This window comes from Dendronephthya gigantea, unplaced genomic scaffold (assembly GCF_004324835.1).
Source record: "Dendronephthya gigantea isolate DGI-Jeju-01 unplaced genomic scaffold, DenGig_1.0 000001F, whole genome shotgun sequence".
In the NCBI taxonomy this organism is placed as follows: Eukaryota; Metazoa; Cnidaria; class Anthozoa; order Malacalcyonacea; family Nephtheidae; genus Dendronephthya; species Dendronephthya gigantea.
Window position 1 is genome coordinate 3,364,694 of NW_021163011.1, and position 10,638 is coordinate 3,375,331.

The 10,638-nt window shown below is 36.5% G+C and overlaps 1 protein-coding gene across 2 annotated transcripts; it reads left to right on the plus strand.

The window, feature by feature from the left end:
- Positions 1–246: 246 nt before the first annotated feature.
- LOC114529178 lies at positions 247–10,532 on the plus strand. Of its 2 annotated transcripts, XM_028550949.1 has the most exons (13): positions 247–551; positions 2,403–2,652; positions 2,839–2,877; positions 3,428–3,622; positions 4,242–4,327; positions 4,594–4,717; positions 6,184–6,228; positions 6,915–7,060; positions 7,675–7,728; positions 7,961–8,039; positions 8,162–8,296; positions 8,453–8,779; positions 9,488–10,532. In XM_028550949.1, exons 1-13 carry the CDS (start codon positions 453–455, stop codon positions 9,805–9,807), a joined length of 1,899 nt encoding a protein of 632 aa, XP_028406750.1. In that variant the 5' UTR covers positions 247–452; the 3' UTR covers positions 9,808–10,532. The 2 variants fall into 2 exon arrangements, with proteins under 2 accessions (XP_028406750.1, XP_028406757.1); XM_028550956.1 differs by lacking the exons at positions 247–551; positions 2,403–2,652; positions 2,839–2,877 and adding an exon at positions 4,453–4,504 and having other exon boundaries at positions 3,503–3,622.
- Positions 10,533–10,638: the final 106 nt, after the last annotated feature.

Below are 10,638 nucleotides of genomic sequence, written 5' to 3' on the forward strand. Positions count from 1 at the left end.
TGTTTGTGCATAAGAAGCATGAACTAGCATATTGTTAGACTTGTAGCCATATTTTTGTTGCGTTTACAGGTTTGCAATTGAATCTATATACTGCACGACAGGTGTATGTTATTCTGAATCACTTCTACTAATTTAAAAAAAAGCATTTAAAGCTCGTTCAAGTAAACAGAGCAATTCGTACTTCCTTGAGCAATGTTTATTAGAGTCATTCTAATCATTGAAATGAATTTAATTTAAGGTGAGAATCGTTTTTGACAATTAACCCCCAAGTGAGGCTTGTGGCGGTATCCCTTTCTTGAAATGAATGCATTCTCCAACTGTTAGGCATGCGTAACAATACTCGTTACACATACACATGCACACACAACCGTGACGTTGTGAATACTATCATTCACGGCACATTATGATGAGGAGCATTACAAGCATGGAACGCCACTAAATTTACGGCTGTAATGCATCTACATTTGATAATGTTGGGGATGCTTTCCCTCCAGTGCAGCCGTCGTACGACGATCGTTCGCGGGGACCCATGGATACATTCTGGTCACGAGGTAAACTGCACGGAGAATGTTAAGATACATCCTGCCGGTTTCAAACACATGATTTTTAGAAATTCGTGAGGTATAAATCTCTTCACAATCAGGAACTTCGATTGTGAATTTAGCGAATATACACGGCGAATTTTCGCCCACTGTACGACCGATTGGTGACTATCAATGTGATGTTTTGCATGTATGTTTAACTATATTATAGTTTCCGGTGCTATATTTAAAATTGTCTTGTTTACGACATGAGAATTTAGAAGCCAATGATTTGGCGATTGTGAGCGATTAGTATCGGAGTTGTAAAGAAAAAAAATTCCCGTTCAATGATGCGCAGTTTTCTACTTGTCAAGTTTTCCTTGACGGCCGAACACACGAGCATTTTTCCTTGTTGAAAAGATGGCATGACTACTAGCTTTTGAACAAGGCCCCCTGTCAAGGAAAACTTGTCAATTTTTTCGCGTACACATGCACGAGCAAATAAAACTTGGCAAGGAAAACTTTTCAAGGAAAATTTGCTCGTCTGTATACGCAGGGCTTTACTGTCAGAGAAAAGCACGTGTATACACGTGACTGACTGACAAATACGCTTTAACAATCCAACGTTTAAACTCAGGATGATGCCAGTCAGACAGTAATACATGTCTGCATGTCTAGAACTGTTCCGACGACGATATATTTCCATTTCCTAATTTACAATGCCTGCATGCATGCTAGTATAATTGGTTATGCATAGGGTTTTTGCATCATGATGATTATATATTATTTATACGCAATGATTTTATGATTACTTTTATAATTGTGCGGGGGGAGGGAATATCTGAGACATGCAATAACTGTACTCGATTTTGAAACAGTGCATGTGCAAAACCTTAAAAAAAAGTGAGAATGTATAAACTCTGAAAAGAAGTGATGATGAATGTTTTAGTGCATTGTAATGATTGCATCAGTTTCTCTTAAAAAAGTCAACTGGATTTCGTCTGATACCAATTCGAACATTACAAGCAGCTCGTGTGGCGGTAATGTTAAACAGATCATTACCACTTGTTTGACTTCGGATATTGACACGAGTTTTTTCTTTGAAAACACTATATCAAATATATATAGAGTCCTCAAACAAAGATTCAAAGTTTACTTAATATTGTTCTAGTTCACGAGGTGTTCGAATTTGTTTGTTATATATCGCCATATCGGTCAGGATGAAACGAAATTCCTGCAATGCCTGTATGATATTAAACCTTTGCTGGAATAATTATATGAAGTTCTGGAACAACTCGAGGCCGCGGTCACGCGTCTCTTAATTTCTCTTTCATAAAGAACAATGTAGATGATGAGGCATCTCAAGTACTTGATTATGTGATAATTTTAATGCAACGAAAATTGGTCAGTTACATGATGCTGCTTTAGTTTCATTATTACAAACTAATATTTATATGAGTACATGTACCTGTGGTACAATGTACCAAGTATATATATATATATATATATATATATATATATTATATATATATATATATATATATATATATTATATATATATATATATATATATATATATATATATATAATATAGCCTCACATTGAAAGTGTAACAATATATACATTATAAACATTATTAAGAACGGTTACTGTGAATTGACGTTAGGGTTAATATAAGTCCAACATGCATGCAGTAACAACTAAATAATTAAAAACATTTTAAGTTTTTTCTTTAAAATATTTTAAGACAGATGGGTCCTTCAAGGTACTTAGAGGCAATGTTTGATCGCGGCGTTGCCTGATATTGTTTGTTAATACAGCTGTAACCACACACGGGGTCATGTTATCTCAAGCGTGTGAAACTATATATGCATTATACAGGTTATAAAGGAAATAATCAAGCTGAAAGAAGGTACATATTATTATTATCCACCCCTAAACTGTTCTACGACCTTGAATGGTTCTAAAGTCAATGTCTTCTGGAAAAAAGACGGTGAATTAGCACCTTTTGGATCCCGGGATTACTTTCCAATATACTACGTTCGTTGTGATCATAATGGCAATTACACATGTTTTGCAAATATCTCCAGCACAATTGTGATTTTAAAAGAATACGTCGTTGAAGTTTCAGGTAAAAACTGTAAAAAAATTGTAAAATTTCCGTGTTTTTCACTTCTGTGACCCGTTGGGCCGGCCTATTTTCGAGTAGGATATACTGTACTTATGTTCCGGACACATTAGGGTTAAACAAACATAAAAATGTTAAACAGATTCTTCTAATTCTTATTTCACATCATCATTATTTTACTCCCTACAGCTGAAAGTACTCATGACGTATGTGGACATCCTGGACAAAGTATGCATGTAGAATAATATTCTGTAGCGTTTATATATGATTTTATATATGGTTTACATATAGGTTTGCTGACCAGTCAGTTTATTGTTTTTATAGACAGACCAGTGCGTTAGAAACATATATATAGCTATATATACAATATGGTCAACGACTGCATGTCGACAATATACAGGCTAATACAGCGCTTCTAAAAAAAACCCGGAAAGCAATCACTTAATAATTACTTACTTCACATTTTACAAGCTACTTGTGGGGCCCTAAAGGATGCTTTCAAGTTTCAAGTTCATGCAGTCATTCAAGTTCTATACAGTACATATAGCAATTAAATTCTTATTAGTGATTTCAATGCATTTCGGATTTTTTGAGACACCGCCTATATTGAAACCAATTGAAACCGTCATTCATCTGTAACGTCCACTGTCTGAGATCATTGATGCACTGATAAAACACTTCATCTGTTGCGGAAGGTTTTGCGAGTTATTGACAATGTACAAAGGATTGTAATTTATATATTAGCCAGTTACTTCAAACACATTCTTTCAACCTGCAGGTTTGTGGCAAGGAAGTTTATGCTTTGTCCCTACGATAAACGACTATCCGTGTTGCAAGTTTCCTATCCCTCCTCCAACAATGTTGCGTTTAAGTCATAAAATTTCCAAGGAATTCCGAGGCAAATGCGACTTGAATAAAATGCAAAATCCCACACCGTGGAAGATTGATGTCGGATGGGATTTCAAACATAATGGTAAATTCCACTGATACAGGGTTTTCTATTCTCATGCGATTAGTAAGTTCCAATAACACCAGGGAGCAGCGTTGCAGCGTCTTCAAACAAGCGTCGACAAACGTCCTCAAATGTGGTATAACAACTGCCTAAAATAGACAAAACACTTCTCGACGTTTCGACCTGAGGGTCTTCTTCAAGAGAGTTCGTATGCAGAACTAACTCTCCTGACGAAGGCCCTCAGGTCAAAACGTCGAGAAGTGTTTTGTATATTTTAGGCAGTTGTTATACCACATTTGATGCTAAGTCGTGTGATTAGTATCCCATGTTATTAATAATGCATTTTACCAAACTGATTCGTGTGTCGGAAATTGTCTATAGAGTCTGAGAGACATGAAAGCAACCAGGTTTCTTTCTCTTTGTATTGCTAGAATTTTAAATCATTAGATGTTATCCGGCTTTTGATCATGCATTCAAGTAAAGTGCACATCCGCTTTTTTGTAATCAGAGATTTTTCCCGATTACTTGTTCGTATAGAGGCGACCCTTTATTCTTGTGGAGTGGAAAACATTGATCTGCATTTGGAAAGCATTTCAAATGTCTTCATTCATTTATTCTGTTTCAATCGTTTCGTTAATAGCTACGGGGTTGTGGGGTTGGCAAGTCAGCCTTACTGGACTCGACCAGCACCTTAACGTTCAACGCTGTGTACAAATTAACAATAAGGTAAGCTCGATGGTTTGAATTTATGGATCTGAAATTAAACTTCTCTGTTTTTTTTAAACGACTAAACGCTTCAAGCAGGGACTTTTAATTGGCTAATTTATACAACTAATGTCATGCATTTATAGAAAGTTTTTCAGTTGTATATGCGCGAGTATCGGGAAGGGATCACAGGAAGATGTAATGTTCATCACTAAATCTGACAATCGTATTGCATGGTTTTCATGTGGATCGAAGCTGACTGAATTATTATAATTCAATTTTTATAGCATTGGCTGAACTGGACGTTTCATGATCTGCCGTTTGGTGGTAAATACGAGATCAAAGTGCAATCACTGCTTTCAAATTTAAAAAATTACGTAGTTCAAAGTATTGTTCTTCCGAAGTTGATAGGTATTGAAATTATTTTATCATAGTATCAGTTGAGCATGATTTCATGTCGCAAACATGTAGAGCTCTTAAAATATGAGCAGGCATAAAGCGCATATGTTTAAGACTGAAAATATTTTTAATATTTAAGAATTTAATATTTTACTGCATGAGACATTATTCTGTAAGGTATTAAATTTAAAACTTTGCGCGGAACTCTCATATTGCAATTTTGTATTCCATAATTTCCGCAACTGAATCTTTCTTTGCATAAAAGTGCATTGAGCAACAGGCTGAGTGTGTTGGTCATAAGTCATTTAATAGCTTTTCTGTAGTTTATTTTATGTAACTGTAAAAGTGAACAAGGCCGGATTAATACACCGTTGGGCCTGCACTGAGCATAAGGAGATATGTAGGCCTATTTCCTGTTTTATTATCTATCCTGTCAGGGTGTCAATACGGTTGTTTCCAAAGAAAAGGTTATCTTTATGTCAGAGCCTGGAGCTGCCGCCCTATCCGCCCTTACGTTAATCTTGCCATGAAAATTGACTGTTTTAGTGAAGAGTGCATGTGAATTTTACCGGCTGACCACCGGCTGCATGGTCATGCAGCAACGGGTATTAAGTTTAATATAAGTCGGTCATGGTAAACGGTCGTGATATCAGTTGTGCAAAATTGAAATTTATCATTGCACATAACAATTAGATTTACGGCGTGTATGGCCATCTATCTGCTATAAAAACCAAACACCACGGGATATATCTAGCAATATGCTCTCTCAGTGTGAAGCCATTATATATTGTTTATCCCGACAATCAACATGGCGCGAGGCACTGCTTGGGAGCGTAATTAAACTTGTGCACATGGTGGGAATGCGAGAAACACATAAGGAAACATCACGTACCCCTCTGTTCTGTAGGACGAGTTCTTTGTTTTTCAGAAGTCCCCAGTATTTAGAATAGCGTTCCATCGACAGGATTGTCATGATTTTAGTGTGCAAACCGGTTCCAAGGCAAACGTTATTGAATATCAACGCGAATATCTAGTTGTCATTTTACAACAAGGTGTTGTCCACAAATCTTGTTCGTAAGAACACATGGTCAACTCGATTTTTATCCAGAAATATTCGAGTGTTCAGCAATTTAAACTAGTCCCTTTAAAGAAACACATTTCCCTCCCATTCGCGAAACTAGCCTGATGTTTTAGTCTCGTATGTTAATATTTGGTATTCATTGACTGTGAAAACAATTAATGTCTAAAGAAATGAATAATTGCATTTATTATATTCATTTTGAAATCAATGGTGTTTCTAGCAATCTGATTGGTTAAAAATAGTGTGACTAATTGCCAAATCGCACTATTTTTGAGCATTAACCACATCATTTATAAGCCAATAAGATTGAAGCTCTGCAGCGCCAGTAGTTGTCAAAAAATGTTAATATTGCAAAATTTTTATTTTTCCGATTAATATTACGTTCCTCTTTTCCCAGATATTTGCAACGAGATTGGTAGAAAATGTCATTGGGAACAATGTTGTAAGTTGCACTGGAATTACAAAAATCTTTATTAGCGAAAGGCCAGATTGAGAGAAAAACTCGACTAAACAACAAACTCTACGTCAGTCATGTCCACGACCGTTCACAGGCAACTCGGCGCATTACGAGGCTTCATTCCCTTCATACCTAATTTGTTGTGCAGTGATAAACGCAGAATGCATGTGCAGATCTCAACCTCAATCTGCCGAGATGGATTCATCAGGAATTGTCCAGCAAAATACTGGAAATCAAGTCACAGGGACTCAAAAACACAGAAAATTTTCTGCGAGTGGTCCTGCAGACCCCCTACAATTTCCCCACTTCAAATTACCAAGTTCCAGTTTGGAACATTTTTATCATGCTCCCCCCCCCACTCTACTATTGGGATGATATGTGTAGTGGTAGAAAATCTTAAAATTAGCTATATAACTGTGACTACGAAATATCATGCATGCAAGTTTTTGGAAAGTTCAATTTATCACCCTAGGGTTAAGAATTTTCCCACTCTTTGAAAAAGGTACTTTCGCTGAAAGTGGCTGCATCTATACTTGGAATCAGTACAGAAATTTAAATAAAATAAAAAAGTTTAAACAATTTCTACTATACAACATACTTGCAAACCAGCATGATTTAATAGATTGGTAAATATTAACAATTTATTTTTGACATAATTTCTTCCCATATAGTTCCTGTGAATGATTTCCATCAGGAAAAGGCAAATGCAGTCCTGGCATGGCGTCTATCAAAGTATCATAAAGCACCCAGCGGTTTTGAAATATATTATAAAAGTAGTGAAATAAATTGCAACGATATTGGGCGCAGAAAGCTTAAGGTAAACAATCATTTAGAAAGAAAGCCTCATAACCTCTTATGGTAGCTAGTATCAGTGCAAAGAAGGAGCTAAATGCGACATATACTTGCACTAATCATTCTACAACGGTTAACACGTAAACCGCGATTGATGTTGGTCTCTCGCAACCCCTAAAAGGAGTCGTTGTGTTTGAAGGGGCCATGTGGGGTTAAAACATTACCCCATACCCTGATACCCAGTGTAAACGCTGTGTTCCTATTGGCTATGAGCAGGTGCGTTCGGTGAGTCCGTGATTAACGCACCTCGGAAGGCTGGGCCGAGGTTCCAGCCTCCCTTGGTGCGTTAATCACGGACTCACCTCCCTGCAAGTATGTTTATTTTATACTATAAAACACCCAGGTGAACCATTGGAATCAGAAATGCAAAGGGGGGGGGGTATAGTAGGTGCATATCTAATAATCAAAATTAGTTTGTACGAGCATTCGCTGTAAACAGTTTGCTGTGCATGATTTAATTTTTATAGTGAAGAAATACATGCTATACGCTACCATGTCCACTACAAGCTGCAGCGATTATTGCTACTGATTGGTTGCAGGTTATTAGGACGATAATAAACTATTGCTTCTCGTTTTTAGAATGCAACTCGCGTTGTTCTGGAATTACATAAATGCTCGCGATATCACGTAAAGGTTAGTTTTGTGCGAAACTGCAAAAAGCGGTGAGAGATCTACAGGATGAACGCGTCGTGGTTCGGTATAGTTCATGTATGTCTACTATCTGCATTGGTTATCGTAAACTTAGTTATTTTTTTTCTAGCGATCCGAAATCATATTTTACGCTTTTCTTCAATCTTGTGACCTCGGGAAATATTTCCCTACACAGACCTCCAATCCGGTAAATAACATATATTTATTCCACTAGGTGCGACCAATCTTTTCTGATGGCGAGAAAGGAACATTCAGTAAAGAAATTGTGTTCTTCCCTCCTCAAAAGCCAACAGGTAAAATTATTGCTTCCCCGTAATAATGCACCATCGAGCATCATGTTATATTTTCCATTTTTGTCCAGTGAAGAACTGTTAAACAGAGCATTAATTTTGACACATCTTGTTTTCACATGTAGGTCGACCGAGGACAGAAAGCTATACAAACGTGGAAGTCGTAGATGTAATCGTATCGTGTAGTGTTACTTTTGTGTTACTCGTCGTGGCTATAATCGCTGCTATTATTATCAAAAGAAAACGAAAACATCAATCAAGTGTGTATATTGGTTTTTAATGTTTTATTTTGTTTAAAAAATAAATGGTTTGTGCATGCTCATGACTGTTCCTGTAAGTTTTTTCCATTCGTCTGTTTATAATAGAAAACACATTGTTCATGATTGTAATAATCCAAATTTATTTTGATGTTTTAGGTTCTTTGTTGACTGGTTTAGAAGTCATTCCAAATCCAAGTCATCATATGTTATTAGGAGATCGAAGCGGGATTTCGTTAAAGAAAACCAAAATATTCATCGTTCATGACAACCACTGCCGGACGTGCAATAATGTTACACATTCTCTCGCGAATCTACTGAATGAAACTAGTTACGTTGAATGCATTTTGGATATCTGTTGTACGAACGAGATCACAGACAGAGGAATGATTTGGTATGAAGATAAAATTAAGCTTTGTGATAAAGTTATTGTTGTTTGCACCAGGGATGGAAAAACAATGTACGAGGAAAACGATCACACAAACGGTTTGTAGCTATACTCTCGGTCTCAAAAAAAAAACTTAAAACCGGACTAGTGTAGACAGTATAGTAGTGAGCAACCACACGTTTCTACTTTTCTAAAACACGTAGCAGCTATTTCACGGTTTGGTGGTTAGCAATTCTGTCCATGCGGCCCTTTACATCAGGGAGTTGACATTATGCAAAATGTTCTTGCACCTTCTTAATCCATTTAATCACAGTTAATAGAATATACATGCATGGTTTGGAGACTAAATAAAAATACAATACAACTTATTAACTATGTTATTGTCCAGGTTTATGCAAAAAATGGTTCCTTTCTCGTCACGTGTCTATTGTCTTTTAGCCAAACGTCCTAAAGGCTAAACCTTGAAAGATATGTTAATTAAAATATTGCTATAGCTTGATCTGTGCAAAATACAATAGACATGTGATGAGAAAGGTACAATTTTTGCATAAATCTACCTCACTCAACATATTCTATTAACTGTGATTCAATTAATATTCAACTGATTATTATTGATTATATCTGAGTATATCTGTGAAAGTGCTTCTCTAAATCGGTAAATTGGTACTTCAACATTCATCTGTTAAGGTGTTCTTATATGCATAAAAACGCTCCGCCATCTTTATTTAGCATTTATAAATTCTACTTCTAGGGCGCATATATGGAATCTCATCGAATCAACTTAAACTTTTTTATCTGTGATTTAGATGGTCCATATGTTTTTATTCTGAAAATGTTGTTGGGACAAATGATACATCATCAGAACAGAAAACTGCACATTATTCCACTCTGTTTCGACATCTCCTCTCATGAGGATATTCCATTGTTTCTCAGTGAGCATGCGTGTTATTCAATACCTTCACAAATACAAAAATTGTTGTCAGCGGTACTCCCCGAGAACCTTTCCAGCAGTTCTGGTGAACCTAGCATTTACGATTCATCCAGTGAAGCAGCGCTGCTGCCTAGTATCAAAAGATTGAAAGAAACAATCGAGATGGTGAGGCGGGATCATAAAGGATATTATTAAAAAAAACAGAAACTTGCATGCAGAAACAACGTCAGCATGTTTAAATACATGCAGTCAGCGACCTATTTGTGATGTGCTGAAATCATGACTGGTCTAACTGGCTCAAAGACTGAAATTATAATAATCTAATAATCTAAATAGTGTTATTTGTTTTAATTTTATGCAAGCACGAAACTACGAAACATACATATTTTATTTCAATAAGACACAAAAGAATGAATAACTCTCGTCTATATAAGCCGGCCTCCACTTGCACGTACTGTCAGTGCGCCCGATTTGGCGCTGCTCGATGACTCGAAAGTGGTCGCTAAGCCGGCCGTCGCGGATAATTTTTTGTACGTATGACAGTTGAACTGTAGTCGCTAGAACAGTAGATAGGTCCGTTAACGCGCAAGCCGTACGTGCGATTTCAGCGTGTAGCTACATACGTGCAAGTGGAGGCCGGCCATCTCCCATGTCGAATAATTTACAAACATTTACCACAAAAACGATCGGTGCATGTCATGCATAGAAAAGAAAGTGCTGAGACAAAAAGATGGACCCATATCGACAAGTTTGATGTTAATGGTGTGTACAAGGTCGTACGGATTAATTTCATATATAGGGAATCTATGATTGTAAAAGTATAGTCTATTCTAGTCTATAGTTCATACCTGATTCAATAATGAACATGTATGGAAATGTATGAAGTGTAAGAAATCTATGAAATTAAAATTCTTGCCGATCCATGCAGTTATATAGCTATGTACTTATATGTTATTGAATAAAGAAGAAGAAATGTCTCAGAGTGTCGTGAGTTAAAGCTAGTATATATATATGAGCTTAATCACA

Excerpts from the sequence above, each read along its gene's own strand:
- LOC114529178 (XM_028550949.1), top strand. The coding sequence starts at position 453 with ATGCATCTACATTTGATAATGTTGGGGATGCTTTCCCTCCAGTGCAGC. Across the intron at positions 7,061-7,674 it reads TTGGGCGCAGAAAGCTTAAG|AATGCAACTCGCGTTGTTCT; the intron begins GTAAACAATCAT and ends TCTCGTTTTTAG. Across the intron at positions 8,297-8,452 it reads AAAACGAAAACATCAATCAA|GTTCTTTGTTGACTGGTTTA; the intron begins GTGTGTATATTG and ends TTGATGTTTTAG.